Below are 19,915 nucleotides of genomic sequence, written 5' to 3' on the forward strand. Positions count from 1 at the left end.
GTTTTTGAGACCAATCATAAGTTTGATTAGATAACCTTTCAAACTTGGTTTGGTACTCCTGAATGGTGGAAGTTTGTCGGATCTTTGCTAGTTGTCCATCAATATTCTCGTAATCGGTTGGTCTGAAGCGGATCAACAGTCCTTCTTTGAATTGTTGCCATGAAAGGACTCCATAAGTATGTTCAAACCAGTCAAACCACTGTATAGCATCCCCTTCAAGATGTATAGCTGTAATTTTCACCATAGATGCATCCGCGGTTTTGTGGTACTGAAAATATCGCTCCGCGTGCGAGATCCAACCAATTGGGTCTCCTTCTTCCCATCTAGGGAAGTCTACTCTCATGCATGGATAGTTGGGGTTGGTCATAGAGCTTCCCCTCTCTTGGAAGTCATATCTTCGGGCTTTGCGATTGGGCAAAGCTCTCTCCTTGATATGATTTATTCGGGCTTAGTGGTCGGCCCAATCTGAGTTTGGTAAAGAGCGTCCAAATCTTATCCTCCATTCGCACCTCGAAGGCTTCAAATTTAACATTGATCACTTCCTCAGATGCCATAGTATATGCCGTCAAATCTATGATATTAAGATCTCTCTTTTGTTGTCGGGTTAAAGGCATGTATTGGTTGAGAGAGGTGATGGTCGAAAGAGTTGGTGGATTGGTGAATGTAGGCTACGGTTTAGGATTGTTTTGTGGCTATTTTGGGTGCAGTTTGAGGGTGTAGTTTGGTGGAGTTTTAGGGCTATGGATAAAAGTTTTGGATCTATGGTAGATGGCAGCAAAGGTTTGATAGAAATCAGTGAAAGTTGCAGCAAGTATGTGCTGTCTTGTAAGATTAGAATTGTCGTCGAAGAAACAACGGTTTCTCGACGTAATTTCCACCAAAAACTTAAGAGAATTGAGGAGGGAATTGATAGCAAAATCACAGTTTATATGACAGCAAGGATATCTAATTTAATCAAGAAAATTTCAGCAGTATAACAGCAAGGAAATTGGTGCAAGTTGCGATTGCAGAATTCTCGTCGAAAAATTTTAGCGGGTTACGATGAAAATTTGCAGCAACATAAAATCGATTTTAGAGATAAATTTCTTAATAGATCAATCTTAGATGGAAGCCAAGATGATCTATGAAGTGTATAAGAAATTTCATTCAAAAAAGATTGCAAATAGATGGGTTAAGGCAACAATATGCGGCTGAAATTTTCTGCAGCACAGATTTTTAGGTATAGCAGATTGGACGTAAAAGATCAATGGTTTATATTGAGAATTTTTTGAAAAAACCAAAGGGAAATCTGCTGTTAGGAAGTGTCAAAGATGTTATAAAAATTTCATAGAAATTTGGATAGAAAAAGCATAGTAGCAAGATCAAACAGATGGTACTATGCGGCTGGAATTCTGCAATGTATCTTTCGTCGTAGAGATGAAAACTTTGTGACGAAAGGTTTATGCAGCAATATAGGAACAGTTTTTTTTTTTTTGATTTTCGAATAAGGATAACTAAATTGCAGTAGCAGTAAGGTAGGAAACCAGAACCTGTTGCAATTCACGGGGAGATCAAAGGATGATCCACGGTGGTGGAGATGATGGCGGAATTTGGCGACGATTTTTAAGCAATTGTGGGAATTGATTTGGGTGGTTGTGGAGGGCTGATGGATGGCAGTGGAAGGGTAGTGAGATGCCAAGAACGCTGCTCTGATACCAGGTGTTAAAACCCTTGTAGATTCTAAACTTGGGGTTGATCTCTTTAGGGGATCGGCCTCCTTGGAACTCTATAGGGGTTCCTCCCTCCAAGTTGCTGCTCAAAGGCTGCAGAAAAGATTCATCTATTGCTTAAGAAAAGAGAAGGAATACATGGCTATTTATAGGGCTTCTAAACCCTAACTCCTAATAGGACTCCTACTTAAGACTCTTACTTCTAACCAACTCCTAATATGACTCCTAGTCAAGACTCCTATTCCCTTACAACTCCTAATTCTTCTCTAAGAAAACACCTCCTACATGAATGCCCCTCTCAATTAGGACTCTCCTAGCTAGAGTCCTAACAGAATGTCCCTCTCAATTAGGACTCTCCTAGCTAGAGTCCTAACAGTTTTACATGAATGTGCCTCTCAATTAGGACTCTCCAAGTTAGAGTCCTAACATGGTGCCGCCAGACTAGGCGGTGGTACCGCCCAATAATGGAAGTGGTACCGCTAATATCCCGAAATCCGGGGATGTGATACTTTTTAGCTCCAATTCTGAAGCCATTGGAGCCTATAAATACCTCACCCTTTTCTGTATGAAAGGGCATGAAAGTGTTAACATAATCTTGAATTCTTGGGGTGTTAAAACATTGCAAAAGTGCAAAAGTCCTCCTCCTCCCTTTCTAAGAGTTGAGATTATTCAAAAGAAGTGTGAGGCTTGTAAGGGCTATCTCCTAAACTCGTGAAAAGAAAAAAGTGCTATAAAAAGGTAGTTGGTCTTCACCTATTGAAGGAGGACCATTAGTGGAAGTCGGTGACCTCGACGGAGGAGGAATCAGAAGTGGATGTAGGTCACAATGACCAAACCACTATAAATTATGGTGTGTTCTTTCCTTATTGCAAATTCTCTTTACTAAATTCAACTTTATTACATTACAAACTACCCAACCTTTTCTTCTCTACTTTTCAAAGTGAAACAAATGATTTGAGTCGAAATCGGTTTTTATCGTACGAAGTTTCTCGAATCAACGTAATTTTTCCGCTGCACTAATTCACCCCCCCCCTCTTAGGGCCGCTCTTGATCCTAACAGGGACACTTAGACATACTTCTTAGCACACAAAAGTGATTGCTTTAGATTTTTTTTAAGTTTTGTAAACCTGTTCAAAATGAAAAAAGGCTTTATGATTTTATCAATTCGGAGTAATCACGGTAGCAAATTTTAAAATCGTGATTTCTAAATTTTTTGTGAATTTAATGGATACAACTATAATTTCTCTACCCCAAGAAATCCTCAACAAAATGGAGTAGTAGAAAGAAAAAATAGAAATTTACAAGAAATGACAAGAACCATGTTGAACGAATATAGCTTACCCAAATATTTTTGGGTCGAAGCCGTTAATATAACATGCTATGTCATGAATAGGGTTCTAATAAGATCATTACTTTCCAAAACTCCTTATGAATTATTGAATAAAAAAAAAACTAATGTTTCATATTTTAAAGATTTCAGTTGTAAATGTTTTATCTTGAATGAAAAAGATGCCTTAGGAAAGTTTGATGCAAAATCTGATAAAGGGATTTTTCTTGGCTATTTTTCTATTTCTAAAGCCTTTTGGTCTTTAACAAAAGAACTTTGGTTTAGAAGTGTCTATTCATGTTGTCTTTAATGAAGTTTCTTAATTTAAGAAAAATGAGTTTGATGATGATCTTAATTTTGATGCTTTGAATTTAAATGAACACTCTCCTCCAACTAGCAACTTGGATAAATCTTCTTCTAAAACATCCTTACCCAAAGAATGGAAGTTTGTAGGTGCTCATCCTAAGGAGCTAATCATAGGAGATACATCAAAATGGGTTCAAACTCATTCTTCTCTTAAAAATTTTTGTGCCAACGTTGCTTTTCTTTCTCAAATTGAACCTAAATACATTGACGAGGCCTTGAAAGATGATTCATGGGTTATCGCAATGCAAGAAGAGTTGAACCAATTTGAGAGAAACGATGTGTGGAAGCTTGTTCCGAGGCTAAATTACCATTTAGTTATTGGTACTAACTAGATTTTTAGAAACAAGCAAGATGAATATGGTATTGTGGTTAGAAACAAGGCTAGATTATTGGTCAAGGGTTTCAACCAAAAAGAAGGTATCAATTATGACGAAACCTTCGCTCTTGTGGCACGATTAGAAGCTATAAGGATGCTCCTTATCTATGCTAGTAGTAATAATTTTAAGTTATTTCAAATGGACGTTAAAAGTGATTTTCTTAATGGCTTTATTTCCGAAGAAGTTTATGTTGAACAACCTCCCAGATTTGATAATGATAATTTTCTGAATCATGCGTTTAAATTGGCTAAAGCTCTCTATGGATTAAAACAAGCCCCAAGGGCTTAGTATGAGAGACTTAGCTCATTTCTTATCCAAAATAATTTCTCTAAAAGCAAGGTCGATACTACATTGTTTATTAAAAATTTTAAAAATAATTTTCTTGTTGTTCAAATTTATGTTGATGATATTATTTTTGGTTCTACAAATAAATCCTTATGTGAATCGTTTGCCAAGAGTATAAGCCAAGGGTTTGAAATGAGTTAAATTGGTGAACTAACTTTCTTTTAAGGCTTACAAATCAAACAACTTAGTGATGATATTTTTCTTAGTCAAACAAAATATGCATTAGACTAGCTAAAATAGTTCAAAGGCTATCAATACTCCTATGAGTTCCTCCACTAAATTAGACATTAACGAAAGTGAAGAAAGCTTTGATCAAGAAGCTTATAGGGGTATGATAGGTAGTTTACTATACATCACCGCAACTAGACCATACATCATGCTTAGCGTAAGACTTTGTATTAGATTTCAATCTAATCCTAAGCTATCTCATCTTAAAGCAGTTAAAAGAATTCTTAGATATCTTAAGGAACCACTAATTTAGGATTATGGTATCTAAAATCTAAAAACTTTGAATTAGTTACTTATGTTAATGCGAATTTTGCTGGATGTAGAATAGATAGAAAAAGCACATCGGGAACATGTCAATTCTTAGGTCATGCACTTGTCTCTTGGTCTTACAAGAAACAAAACTCGGTTGCACTACTTACGACCGAAGCCGAATACATAGCGGTTAGTATATGTTGTGCACAAGTTATATGGATAAAAAATACATTAGAAGATTATAAGATTCATCTTAAGAATATTCCCATAAAATGTGATAACATGAGTGCAATATGTTTAAGAAAAAAATCCTATTCAATACTCTAGAACTAAACATTTTGACGTTAGGCATCATTTCATAAGAGATCATGTTAATAATCATGACATATCTTTAGAGTTTATTAATATGAAAATCAATTAGCCAATATCTTTACAAAACCTTTAAATGAAGAACAATTTGATTTTATTAGAAGAGAGTTAGGGATGTTAAATTGTCCGAAGGCATGAGTTTGTTGTATTTCTTTTCTGAACTATCTTCCTCTTAATTCATCTCATGAATGGAGGTTTCATGAATTTATTTTGTTTTCCTCTTAACTTGGTATCAAATTTGCTTTATACCCTTGCTCCATCACTTAATGATGTTTGATATACTTAGTCTCTTCACTCAAGGAATTCATTGACAAATGCATCTCTCACGGATGTTACTCTTGTGATTTTTTAATGAGAAACAGATTTGATTTATTAAGTTTTATTCATGGATTTCTTTTTCATATGATGCTCCCTTCATTTTATTAGAAGAATTTTATGAATTTTTAGTGTGTGATGATTACTTGCAAGACTGACGATTTGATTTCATATTGATATCTTGATCCTTTTCATGAATCCCTTCTCTTTGTTAAAATTAAAGTAATGAAACTCATTTATTGTTTTGAATTTGACTTGCTTCAAATTATTTCATAAAGTTGGTTCTTAATAGATTTTTTCCTTACCTTTCTTCCTCTTCTTCTAATTTTTATGACAAAGGAAGAAAGAAACTTGCACATCTAAAAAATAACCAAAAAGCCCTTGAGTAAAAATATTAGCTTATCCAAAAAGGTTATCATGCAAAGTTTTTGCTTACCTTTCTTTACAGCTTGGATAAATTGGTATGAAACTTGCTTAATTTTGTTGCATTGTTGAATGGCTCTTCCTTTACCACACTTACATTATTAAATGGTTCTCCTTTTTGTTAATGACAAAGGGGGAAAAATATGGTAAATTGATGACAAATTAGCATTATGAATGTTTGAGATAAATGTATAAAATGTATCTTGTCGTAAATGCTTGAATGTTTTACGAATGCTTGAAATATAATTGAAATCATCAAATTCATCGCAACACATCGCAAATACTTGAAACATATCAAAATATATTTCATATGCATTGTATATACTTGAAATATTTCATGAATGATAATTGTCTATAATAAGGTATCATGAGCTTAGCTTGCTATTTACAATCGATATCATACCTCAGAATGATGAATTGTTATCTTTTATCAAGAATTGTCATCTTGCTAAATTTCATATTTGAAATTTGTATCATACTTGAAAACGATGATTGTCTATCATCATTTGACTTGAAAGTGGATGTCAAGCCTTGATATCATTTTTATAAATACGTGGTATCATATTTTGAATTGGTAAATCATGACAATTATAATGATATGCATGTTGATAAGTTAACTGAATATAGCTTATCAGTTTGATGCTTGAATTCAAGAGTGTCTTTTCTTAAGTATGACATATAGATAGAGAGAGTTAAGTTAACTCAATCATCAGTTGATTGTCATCATAAAAAAGGGAGAGATTGTTGAATCTCATATTTTGATGATGAAATCAATTGGTAAATTATTTGATCTAATCTATATGTTGAGATAAGTATGTATGATTAACTATGATAGCAGTAAGGCATAAAGTAGATGTTGGGCCGGAGTCAAAGATCGGATGATACATCGAAGATTCGGACGATGTGCCGGAAGTTTGCCAAAAGTTCACCGAGAGTTCATCGGAAGTTCGTTGAGAGTTCGTTAGGAGTTCACTGAGAATTCGTTGAGAGTTCGTTGGAAGTTAGTCAGAAGTTCGCCGAGAAATTCACTGAAAGATCACTTAGAGAACAATCGATATACCGGATAGAGATTACTTGTTTAAATGTCTTAATTATTGTAGTTAGACCTTAAGTTGAGTTAGGATTGGGAGGTAATCCCACTAACTCAGTTAGGGGCCAACTAGGTCCTTAACAGGGCTAAATTGGGCTAGTTGAACAGCTCATTCAGCACCTAAAGTCACAGCCGACGGTGGTACCACTTGGGACTCAATCTCCTAGGTGCTCTAGGCGATGGTACCGACTAGACTGGGCAGTGGTATCGTCGATATTTATTAACTGTCAAGCGGTGATACCATCGGTAGTTATTAACTGTCAATAGTGGTACCACTTGTCAAGCGGTGGTGCCGCCAGATCTTAGTCTCCGAGAGCTCTATCAAGCGGTGGTACCACTAGACTGGGCGGTGGTACCACCCAGTGTAAGAGTATCAAGCAGTGGTACCGCCTGTACCCCGAAATCCGGGCTTGTGATACTTTTTGGCTCCAATTCTGAAGTCATTGGGGCCTATAAATACCCCACCCTTTTTGCATAAAAGGGCACTAAAGTATGAACAAAATATTAAAAACTTGGGGTGTGAAAATATTGTAAAAGTGCAAAGAGTCCTCCTCCCTTTTTAGTATTATGATTATTCAAGAGAGGTATGAGGCTTGTAAGGATTGTCTCCTAAACTCGTGAAAAGGAAAAGAGAGCTGTAAAAGGGTGGTTTTGCTATTCATAGATGCCCTACAAGCTAATCATATGAGTGATGGCACGTGTGACTTGACACGCTTTCTATTTTGCTTATTATATTTTGGTATTTTATCACTTTATATTACTTGTTACTTGAATATATTGTGATATCCATAGACCTGTGCAATGGGAATCAGATCGTGATGAGATTACGATAATGAGATCGATTTGCCTTTAAACACAGATCCTAAATAATCCCGGTCATAAGTTACTCGAGAGGGACATCGAGATAACCGGACAGACTAGTGTGCTATATACCTATCCATATGATGGATGCAGCTAGTATCATAGCTGCTCATGTGGGGACACTAGGGATATAAATACAGGTGTTCATTGGAGAATGAGTTTATTGATTGATCCGCTTACGGAATATTAGATGGTTGATGATGCCTTATTGTCATACAGTGATTTTGTAGTCATAATGATATATCTAGTCCTTAGACTTGAGACACCAAGGATGTCCTATATGAGTTCTTCACTCTTTGATACCGGACTTATAGGTCTGGAGGTTCCAAATCTAGCACAACTGATCATTGGGAGTGGTAGTCAACCTTACAATGACTATTGAGTGTCGATAGAGGATCATTCATTCTCAGTGTTATAAGAAGAATATCCCATGTATTCTTGTTTAGACAAATCCTTAGCTAGGGTCATTCGGATTGAGAGAAAAAGAGTTCTCTAGGAGAATCTGATTAGAGCACGACTCGATTAGAAATCGTATGAGTCTGATAGCATCATGCCCAATATACGATCTCTGGGATATTAGATGAACGAGGGACTATAGGTATATGGTAACTAAGGATAGATAGGTCCAATGGATTAGATTCCCCTGTATTGTATGGGGACTACGGCGTAGTGGACTTGTACGTTCGTAGTTGATAAGTCAGAAGGAGTTCTGACAGGTATGACTCACGGCCAATTCGATATTGTGCCTAGAGGGTCACACACATATGGTAGACGTTATGATGAGTAGAAGTTCGGACATAAGATATCCGTCGGAACCTCTATCTTCTTAGATACAATCACAATCATCGGAGTAGGGAGGATACAATCGTTGTTCGTCTTTGAAGAGAACCACAAGGAAGGAGAGGAGAGTTGGTCATCTTCACCTACACTACAGTTACACTTGTTCAGTATAACTCCCCTTTAACTTTTGATTCAAACCTAATTCAACCTAAAATTCAATCCGATCCATTTCGATGGACCCGACACGAATCAATTTGACTTAAACTAAAACCAAATCGAACAAGCCCTTGGATTGATCGGGTTTGAATCAAACCGACCAATTCAACAAAAAAAAGGATCAATCCAATTGAAAAATATTTTGAGGATTTTAAACAAAAGAATAACCACTAATAAAAAATAAATATGAAAGTGCATCTAATACAATCTCATTATTGAGATTTTTTTGGGATAAATTACATTTTAGTATGAATTAAGCTTCAAGTTTTAAATTACTTGTGTTTCCTTGTGATGAAATATTTTCTCCAAGAACTTGCGAAGAAATTTAGAAGGAAATCTAAACATCGTTACCTAGATAAAAGGCTCATCATTGTTAGCCCTTCCAAAGGTACCAGAGGAACAGAGGGTAAGTACCGTTCCGTCAGAAGTACATCAGATGACACGTCTTAATCATCAAAGTGATGCCAAAAAGAAGAAGACAACAAAAAATCTACCGTGCCTTGCATAGTCATCGAACAAATGAAACGCTTTTTTCTTAACCAAAACTGCTACAGTTTTTCACGCAGATTACAAAACTTGTTCTGACATCAGACCAAGAAAAAGTACCGATGTAACGGATACAAAAACATCATAAAATAAAAGAAAATGAAGCCACTCAAGCAAAATATGCAATGGACTCGACCGTAACGTTAAATGCCTTGGAGAAAGCTCTGGAAATTGCCACTGTTGGTTCTACTTTTTTTCAAAGCCACTGCTGGTTCTTATACATCTCGTCCACTCTTTAAAATCTCTCAATAATCATACACAATAAGAACCAATTTAATTATTCACATGAAGTCATAATCATCCATGTCATCATAGCGACCTGCTGTGCCATAGTCGTCCTCCGCTTTATCTACGTGAAGCTGCTTTTTCTTTGTGCCTGTTAAATTGCACCAGTTTGAGAACCAAAAATGTACCCTCACTATCCTTGCCGGTTAGCAACACTACAATATTCAAAGTTTCTAATACTCACCTTGTTTCTTCTTGCCTGCGTTAGCTTCCTTTTCTGCCTTAAGTTTCTCATTGGCAATTGCCGTAACTGAAGAAGCTACTTCTTTCGCATCTGCTGCTTTTAGTGAAGTCATAGAGAGCCTTACAACATCTTTTAGAAGGCCAATGTAATGAAAGCTTTTCTAAATAACAAAATATAGCAGATCAGTGCCAGAAAAGAAAGTTTCAATATAAGCTCCAATAAATTTTTACAGTAGACTGCAAACCTCGTAAGGGCAAATTTTGTGAGAGAGGAGCAAAGCATACTCTAGAAAATCACTCTCTGATTTTGGAATAAAGCTATCCAGAGTTTTCTCAACGCCTTTCTTGGCAAACAACTCAGCAGTTGACTTGTAATCAGCTTCTTCAACAAGTCTGCTAAGAAGTCACATGTTAGCCCAAGTAAACACATGGTTCCAAAACAGATAAGGTAACTAGTAGCTTGTGGTCAACAACAATAACAACAAAGTCATAAAGTCCCAATTATTTATGGTAGATTATATAGATCTTTTATTGTCATTGAAATCTGTAAAAAATCATATGTTTAATTAAGTTCAGAATACTTAAATCTTTATTTATAGTTTCTATTAAAATCTTTTTAGGTCTTCCTCTATCTCTTCTCGTACCACTGACATTAATTATTTTACCTCTTTTGACTATTACATCCGGAGGTCTCCTAAGCATATGACTATATCATCCTAAATGATTTTTTCTCATTTTATCCTCTATCGAAGCGATAACTAATTATTCACGAATAAAAATATTTTTTTCTATCTTTTCTCATAACTCCACAAATCCATCTCAATATTCTTATCTTGGCAATATAAATTTTTTGTACATGTTATTTCTTAGCTATCCAACACTCAAATTCATAAAACATTGTTGGTCGCACAACTAGTAGTTTGTGGCCTTTTTATTTTTCCTCCCCCAATCACAACTCTTATGTCTTTATACCCACTGCCAATCTTGCCAAAAAACATCATATGAGAAGTATAACATAGTTTCAACCTTTGTTGGCGAAGTTTCTCAGCAATAGGATCAGCTAGAACTTCATTAGCTATTTCACTTCTCTTCACTTCAGGTAGTTTCTCTCTCTCTCCAGCACCTTTGTGGCCTGGCTTTGCTGCTTTAGTCTCTAGCTTCGGTGCCTGCATTAACAAATTCATGACCTATATGTCATTAATAAAACAAATAAATATTGGTGCTCTTGCTCAACCATTCCACCAAAAAAAACCACATCTTTTGACTTTTAGATAACAGTTTCCAAGATCTGTTCTATATAAGTGAAAAGTTTAAAGAAATTAACAAAGAAAGAATCTGTCAGTGGAACCCTTTTGCACACAAAGAAGGCCAAGAACTGCAATTCACAGGGACCCTAAAAGGAGACCCAAGAGAGTGCATTCTGATGATGAGGGTGCGGTCCGGTATCCCAGATGTATGCCGCTTGAATGCATCAAACATTATGTGAACATAGCTCCAGCATATCCACCTTTGCACTCTCAAGTAGTTGAATAGCATAACCATATTATAGTGTCACAGGAGATGCTCAGCTACTCAGAAGATAGTGATGTGGCCTTCACTGACATCCCCATGCAGTTCCTAGAAAAAGACGTTGCAGTTCCAGTAGAGTCGCAAGTTGAAGCAAGAATATTAGCATGAAGAAGCTAAATCCTCAATGCTGACAATCGTGGGACATTTTTAATATTAGTTCTTGATCGTACTAAATACTAACTGGAATGTTCTAGATATTTTTGAAAGTTCAAAGTACAATTACAATGGAAAACCAATATATGTAGCTAAAGGTTAGAGTTAAACTATCAAATTTGAAAAAAATGTAATTGTTTATCCAATCCTCTTGTTGGGACATTATGGCTGTGTTATTGTTTATCCAATCCAGTTAAAGGTTAGAGTTAAACTATCAAATTTGAAAAAAATGTAATTGTTTATCCAATCCTCTTGTTGGGACATTATGGCTGTGTTATTGTTTATCCAATCCATAGAGCTAATGGCTATTCTAAATATTCTCTACTGAATCAATTGATATAGAGTTCACATCAATTTGGCTGTCTAGAATTCCAAGACTTTTCCCATGTGTATGGAATAGCCATCCAATAAGAATCCAGAAAAATCTAGGATGATAATTCTATCATCAGCCCATTTGTAAATTAAACAAACATCTCATACAAACATACAATGTTCTGTTCTATGTTCCATTTCCAAATGACAGCACTAGAATAAACACAATATTTAATAACTCATGACGATCACCTATCATAGAGTTAGCCAAGGAGGTGATCCGGTCATGCACTGCAAGCGATAGTTAAACTAACAAGTTTAACTATTTCAGGAAAGCAATCAATGCTCTGGGTCATATGCTAGTAAACCAATTAATGAATAGTTGGAACAAAATGCTCCGCAATTGAATTACAGATGGAGATTGCAAAATATTGGGTTGCTTACTCTTTTACAGGCCTTCTATATAGAGGGCAACATGACTACTTTAGAGTCCATCTATGGCAAATTAACTAACCATCACAATAACGACCATGAGATACAGCAGAACTCTGGAACAAGAAGACCCAACAGGAGATATACTTTCTGTGACAAACTGTAGAACTAACAAAAGACCTTGGGGAAATACCAAAGAACTTTTGACATAATTTTTCATGAAATGAAGTGTCAGTACATCCAGTTATATTGACTTATCTACATGCTGATGAATGAATGTACTTATATATAGATGTGGAACCAGCTCAACTTTTGTTGAAATTTAGCAAAGAATTAATCCATAATAATTTTCCCATTATGTCATCAGCAAGAGAGTTGCCTAAATGTCTACATTCATTATGCCTGTAAAAATATATAATCTTAAAGAACACGGTTACCAAATACCAAGTACAATATATTTATAAACTGAAATATTAAATTTACCTGCACAGGAACTTCTTCATCTTCCCAGGATTCTTTGACATTTTCATCTTCCACATCCTCATCATCCCACTGTCCTTTTGGCTGATTACTAATTAGACCTGGAGGTGCAGGTTCAAAATCTTCTTCTTCTGAGAGAAAAAAATGAAGAAAGAAATATACATGACCAAATTAGCAAGCAAATGAAAGAAGGGACAGAACTATAAAAAGGAATCAAAATATTTTACTAAACAAGAAAACTATGTACTCAAAAGTAATGCTTCTAGGCGTTTTATGGAATTTTATGCAGATTTATCACACAAAAAGAGACATACAAAAAGATACATTTTTCCCCAAAAAATTGTTCCAAGTTTCTTATATAGAAATGTTAATAAGTGTACTACACTTCTCAATTAAGTGACTGGAAGTTGGATACTTGGGAGTTAAGATTGTGATGCCGCTGCAATCTAAAGTTTGCCTAAATTTAGGGCCAGCAACATAAAATATGCCTTACCATTAAGCAAGTTTGCACTGACCTTATATACATTTGTGTCAACATTACTCATTGAAAAAAAAAAGAACTTTGGTTGTTCTCTCCTAACAGCAATGATTAACAAGAACGACTTGTCTCGATCTTTCCAAGAAACAATTCTCATCTTCAAAAGTTTGCTCTCATCTTTAATCCAATTCGATTTACCTCAAACATATTAATTGTTTCCTATCACATTATTTCTTGCAACAACAACATCCTCCTATCTGCTACATTAACTCTATAGGCATGCTTCTTATCCTTCCAACAATTTTATTCACAAATCATAACTAAACCTATGATCATCCTATAAAGCATTATTTCAATCTATGAGGTGTTAGACAACTGCACAGCAGATCAGATGTTATTTGTGTCTTTAACCATCCTGATAGATAGTATTTCTGAACATACTATATAAATCTATCAAATATTTTAATTTCTTACTTAGATGTCAGTATGAATATTTTAGTAGTAATACAAAAGGAAATTACTTTTTGTCTTATGTTTATGCAAATACACGGGAGAATGATAGAATATGATTTTTCTCTTGTGTTTTCTCCCAATCGAAGATGAAAAAGAGCCTCTCTAGACTAAACCTTATCATTGTATAAAAAAAACAAGAAAGTTTCAAGCATGATCACAAACCAAATATCTATAAATAGGAGTTGTGGGATAAAAGCTAATTTCATCCTCCATAAAATCCAACGAAAGAGAACTCTAAAGCTCTCATAATAATATAGTAAATGATTTGCCTAACCTAACAAACTAAGAAAAGCCATCTAACCTAAAATAGCCAATGGAATTTCACCCAAGATTAGCCTTTTTGAACTCCTTTAAGTTAGATAATGGATGTCATCTAGACCATTGCTTCTCTTTGTCCTAGCCCTGCAGAGGATGATTTAGGGACGACCAGTCTGTTCCTTAAATTCACGTTATCCCTAAAATAAAGGGCCAACATCATATTACAAGATCACTTTCTCAACATTGTCACTTTTCTTTTCATGTTCATACACTGAGGTAGAGTAGAAATGACAGATAACAAGGCCCTCAAGTTGTTGAAGATCATCTTGATGTGCTTTTAAGGTGGTAGGAAGCTAAATAGCTTATGTATATTTGACCCCAGAGAATCAACCTGTATAAGCTTTTCACAATCTTTAGGAATTTGTTACAAAATAACACTTTTCTGCTGCTCTTGACATGGAATCTCATGGTCAAATTAAGCTCCAATTGCACTAAAATTTAAGGGGTTGTAGGTTTTCAAGTAGTTAATCTTACTAAGCACTAGTGTTTTTAAAAACATTAGGTGACAAAATGCACCAAGGTTCCAAAACGCCTGAGGCACTAGGTGCTCACCTAGGCACTCACCCGAGTGAAGCAATATGCTCCATAATATTAAAATATAAAAATATATATTTTAATAGTAACCAATGCTAAACAATTACAAAGAGGGGATTAACTGATGCTAAATAGTGTTAAAACAGTTTCAAACAGGGATTAACCAATGCTAAATAGCTTTAAAGTTTAAAGAGGGACTGAGCACAGTTCTGAAGAGTAATTAGCACTAAACAACTTTAAAGAGGCGAGAAGAAGAGTAACCGGCCTATGGAGGAAGGTGGGGAAGGAGAGGGTGGTGGTGGAGGAAGCTTCCGACGAAGGCAACGACAACGGAGGGAGATTCAGACGATGGCTTCAGTGGCAGAGGGAGCTAAGGCACACTCGATGACGGACCAATGGTGGATCAGGCAACGACGTGGGGTTTAGGGTTTCACTAGGAGCGAACGAGCAGGTGCGAATGGTTTAGTGTAAGGGTTTAGTTGGTTAGATTGAACCAACTTGACTGTTCAATCAAATCAGGCAAGAGCTCAGGTCACAATTCACTTAAGTACTTGCCCGAGGTGCCCAGGCAGCACTTCAATGAAGAACATCGCTCGAAAGTTGCGCAAGGTGCTCAGCCCTCACCTCATATCACACGAGCGCTTAGGAGAGCATCCTACTAAGTAATTTTCAGCAATTAAACAACATCTACTGGAAGCTAATTAGAGACAACCAGCTATTGCCTTGTGGCTTCAGTGTCAATTTACAGAAAGATAAAAATTTCAAGATACTATTGATACTTCACTTGATTGGTCTAAGGTTCACTTAATCATCCAAAGTTGACTTTAAAAGGGAGACAAATACAGGAAAAAACATTAAAAATGTGGGAGAAGCCATGACATCCTCTGGTGTTGCATCATCTTCATGCCTTTAACATCATTCAGAGAATTCTGCACTAGTTTTCATAAGTAGATTCCATCACAGCACTTCTGTTGCTGAGCCTCTTGATAAAGATGTGATTGATGTGTTTTGATGTGGAAGTCATTATTAATTACCTCACTCTAAGACCAGTTCATCTAATATAAACTTTTCTAGTGGATTTTGTTCAATTCAAAGAGGCAAAAGGGGACCCCAAGAGAGTAAAGGGAGAAAAATATATCAAGTTGTAATATTAAAAAAAAATAGAAAGGACTCAAGTATGACCTCAAGGCCTTAATACGAGTTGTGGGATAAAAATTAAATCACAGAACCCCATAAAAATCCTACTAAATTAAACCTCAAGAAATCACAAAATATAGTTCCTGATAGGCAAACAACTAGTCTAACATATATCATGAACATATTAGAGATCTTAGGCACCCAATAAACTCAAAAAGAAAAATAAATACTCCTTGAATATATAAGAAATTGAGCATGAAAATGTGTCTCGAAGTCAGAGAAATAGAAAATTATAATTTAATTCCAAAAAATCATTTAAAACCCATAAAACCCTTCATTGTCCACTTGGAAGTTGGAGGCAATGAATGTCATCTGAATCATTGACTCACTAAGTCCTGGGCTGGAGGGTATAGTTTAGGTTCTGGATGCCTTGGTGGAGAAATACATGTATGACATGTTGGTAAATTATTCTCATGAAACTGACAAAATGAATACACAGAACGCATATATGCCAAGTGCCTTCAGTCATTTTCAGGAACATAAAGAAAGTTTTTTAACAATCAATTAGAAATATCCATAGTAGAAAGACGAGGGTGGCAGTTAACAATAGTTAAATCACACCTAATCATTTATGTAATTTAAGATAGCTACGCAAAGACATGCCAACAAATAGTAATAGTAACGGTCATGTTATTGCTCATTACTAAACCTACAGCAAAGAAACCAAAATTACGAATTTCTAGTGCAAACACTTAGGAACAGAAAAACTACAACTAAATTCTAAAGACATTAATAAACGTTGAACATTTCACATAAATAATAAAAAACATAACAATCATAATAATCAGTTAACAATAAACAATTCCTATCAATTATTTAGACGACGACTAACCCCAATCGGCCATGGCTTTCCTTTTTCAGTCTTGATCCTGTATCCCTCCAACCCACCAACGTAGTAATCCGATCAAACGGTTCTACGACAAAAAAACACGAGAACACGACCAGAATAAGACCAAAATCATCGATCAAACCAGGCACAAACAAAATTACAAGAAGACGATAGTACCTCCGAGAAAGAAACCAAAGAAAGATTCGGCCGATCCAAGATCGGTCGTCGGAGGGTTTAGTGGGGAACAGAAAGCGGGATGAGGTATCCGGTGCCCGGCCGTCGATACGCTAAGCGGCGCGCAAGGCGGCCAAAGAAGGGCAGATCGCGACGGCTGCGTGGAGGCGGCAAGAGAGAAGCAATGAAAAGAGAGAGAGAGAGAGAGAGAGAGAGAGAGATGCAATGAAACCGAATGGGGTCGATCGAAGAAGCTGTAAGCGTGACCTGAATCAAATTTATATATAATTTACCACGTGTTTGTCACGTGCTTTTCACGTGTATATGGATTAATCCATGCAGCCATAAATCTTATCCAATTTATTATGACTGATTTCCATAAATGTGATTAGAATAAATTATATACACTGTCTTATTATTATTATTATTATTATTATTATTTATGTTATTGTTGTTTAAATTAGATCTACTATATTGGATATATTTCTAAATTCTAATTTTCTTCAAAAAAATTAAATAAAAATAAATCTCTGAAAGTAAAATTTTCTTGTGATATGGTAATCTATTTTTCGTGTGGACAAGGAGAGAAAAACAACTACCTAAAATCCATGAAAGCAACTTTTACTATAAAATAAACTTAATTTATATCCAAAAAATTATTTTAGGTGCATAAAAATGAAAATGAATAGGGTCATGATGGCAATGGTGCATCAACTTTTGAATAAGTACATGGCCCTTATAATATGTCCTCCATTTCTTATAAATAAAAATTGATTTATAGCATTGAGTGCATAAAAAATTTATGATATTACGAAGATCCGCCATTATACTCCCCCTCACCTCTAATCATTTTTCTCTTATTTTTATCAAATTTTAATTAGGTTCATGTTAAATCATAAGTGATTTTCAACTTTAAGTTCTGAAAGAAAATTATAAAAATAAGAATATCTAATTGAAAATTTTATTTGCTAAGCAAATAATAGACTTCATGTGAGTGTCCTATAACATAATAACGAATGTCATGAGAGTTACAGATTATTTTTTTAATGATCAATAAAATATACTTAGAAAATATAAGATGTCAAAGCAATTGATCAAAAGGACAAGAGAGTAATGATGAAACAGAAGGGACTTAGCTAAGCACTAATAAATGAGAAATATAAACTGTCTTTCCATTGTCTAAACTAAATTTATTTAGAGAATATCGAGATGTCAAGACAATTGGTTAAAGGGATGCAGAAGAGAATTAAACTAAAGGGACTTAGCTGCTCAACAATAACATACCACCGAAGTGGGTATGCTAATCTTGAAGGAAAGGATATCGATGTAAAGCTACAAATAGTCAAGTTGCATGCATATGAGAGCTCCATTGTACTGCAATTTTAGGACTTTTAAATAGCCACTAATTTTTCCTCGTACGATGGAGAGGGCACTGGTTGAGAATAACAATCGAGATGGTAGAGAATGTAGAGACAATATTCGGAGGGCTTCTTATCTTTACACAATATTTTGAGTTAGCTAAAAGTGAAAAGTGTGTAATGGCAGTAGGCAGCATTTATAGTATACCATTTTCTACTCAAAGCAATGGACAAACTCTAATGAAAGAGAATATGCAATCTTAGAGGATGATTGAATTATCCAATAATTAAGTTTAAGTAGAGTTGAAATCAAATGAACAATGAGCAATCGTCACATAAACCTCATAGAGAGTGATGTATTGGTAAATGCATAACAAGGTTAGAATGAAAAAAATCATAGATAACAATCTTCCACCAAAACACACAAGTTTGAATGGTTGAGCTCTAAGTACAACCTGATGTTATTAACTTAATATAGCATAGCACTATGCAAGTGAGAGTTCTTGACAAGAAAATTAATTTTAATAGGGATTTTAGAAAATAAATATAATATATTATCTTATATCTAACATTAAAAGGTGCATAAAAATAAAAGGTTGCACTAAATAGATTCATTGTGAAAAGATGAATGGATATTTAAATAGGTATATGACATTTAAAATATGTCTTTTAATCCTTATAAATATAAAGAGATTTATGTTATTGAGTGTGCAGAGAAGTTATAATAGTAAATATCATATTTACTATTTCCTCCGTACTCTCACCACACATCTGAATCACTTAAAGGTCATTTAATTCCCTTCCGATGCTATACAGAATAAGAGAAAGGGAAGCAGCAATAGCAGAAAGATGGAGAACCAGATGACCTTGCGAGTAAGGCAGCCTCACCGGAGGCCGTCTCTTTTCTCTTTGAAGATCCTAAAGTTCAAGTCCCTTGTATAATGCCTAGACGACTAGTTGAATATTGTGTTTTGATGTCTTATATCGTTCATGTATTTAACACTTAATTGAGTTACACTTGGTCTCCAGGTAAATGATGTTGTTGCCATCCTTCAAACCAGAGATCAGAGATCTTGTTTGTAAACTGGATGATGACATAAAAGATACATGCAACATCTTCCCCCATCGGACACTCGTGAATCTTAGGTAGTGTGTGTGTAATGCAAGTGTCTCTCAGAAGATGGTGTCATCACGAAGCCCCTTGGTGTTCAGCTAAGTACGCTCTTTCTGGCATCACCTTCTCAACCGATGGAAACGATTGCAACATTTTCCATGACTTCTCCGACATGTTAATAATCGCTCTCTACCTTGTAACACAACTCATCACAAGTTACCCATCTCGATAGAAACGCCATGTTCATTGCTTCCCACCAAAGAAAAAATTAGTTATCCACCTCTTTTGCCAATTTCACACACCACCAAGTTATTGACGGAATCATATGACCCAATTAATTTAAGATATTATATGTTAGGATCAAGAGCGTCACTAAAAGGGGGTGAATTAGTGCAACGAAAAATTCTCAGAAAGAAAGTAACTTGAAACGTAAGAGAGCGTAAGCACAGTGAAAGCAAGATAAGGAGGAGAAGTAGTTTGCTATGAAATAATTTACGGTTAAAGTAAATTACTCAAAACGAAATATAAACCAGAATTTAGAGTGGTTTGGTCAATGCGACCTACATCTATTTTCGGATTCCTCCTCCGTCGAGGTCATTGGCATCCACTAAAGGCCTTCCTTCAATAGGTGAAGACCAATCATCTATTACAGCTCTTTCTCCTTTTGTCGGGTTTAGGAGACAACCCTTACAAGTCTCACACCTCTCTTGAATGATCTCAAAAACTTAGAAAGGAAGGAGGAGGACTCTAGCACTTGTTTACAATACTTTTACACCATAATA

General features: G+C 35.4%; 1 protein-coding gene across 1 annotated transcript; it reads right to left on the reverse strand.

The window, feature by feature from the left end:
- Window positions 1-9,169: 9,169 nt before the first annotated feature.
- On the reverse strand, window positions 9,170-16,905 carry LOC135593389 (uncharacterized). The gene is made up of 7 exons (XM_065083377.1): window positions 16,665-16,905; window positions 16,491-16,572; window positions 12,622-12,749; window positions 10,699-10,838; window positions 9,918-10,065; window positions 9,674-9,833; window positions 9,170-9,580 (listed from the first exon to the last, which is right to left on the reverse strand). Exons 2-7 carry the CDS (start codon window positions 16,501-16,503, stop codon window positions 9,486-9,488), a joined length of 684 nt encoding a protein of 227 aa, XP_064939449.1. The 5' UTR covers window positions 16,504-16,572; window positions 16,665-16,905; the 3' UTR covers window positions 9,170-9,485.
- Window positions 16,906-19,915: the final 3,010 nt, after the last annotated feature.

Source organism: Musa acuminata, chromosome BXJ1-9 (assembly GCF_036884655.1).
Source record: "Musa acuminata AAA Group cultivar baxijiao chromosome BXJ1-9, Cavendish_Baxijiao_AAA, whole genome shotgun sequence".
Taxonomy (NCBI): Eukaryota; Viridiplantae; Streptophyta; class Magnoliopsida; order Zingiberales; family Musaceae; genus Musa; species Musa acuminata.

Excerpts from the sequence above, each read along its gene's own strand:
- LOC135593389 (XM_065083377.1), bottom strand. Across the intron at positions 10,839-12,621 it reads ATGAAGAAGTTCCTGTGCAG|GCACCGAAGCTAGAGACTAA; the intron begins GTAAATTTAATA and ends TTGTTAATGCAG. Across the intron at positions 9,581-9,673 it reads CGCAGGCAAGAAGAAACAAG|GCACAAAGAAAAAGCAGCTT; the intron begins GTGAGTATTAGA and ends GCAATTTAACAG.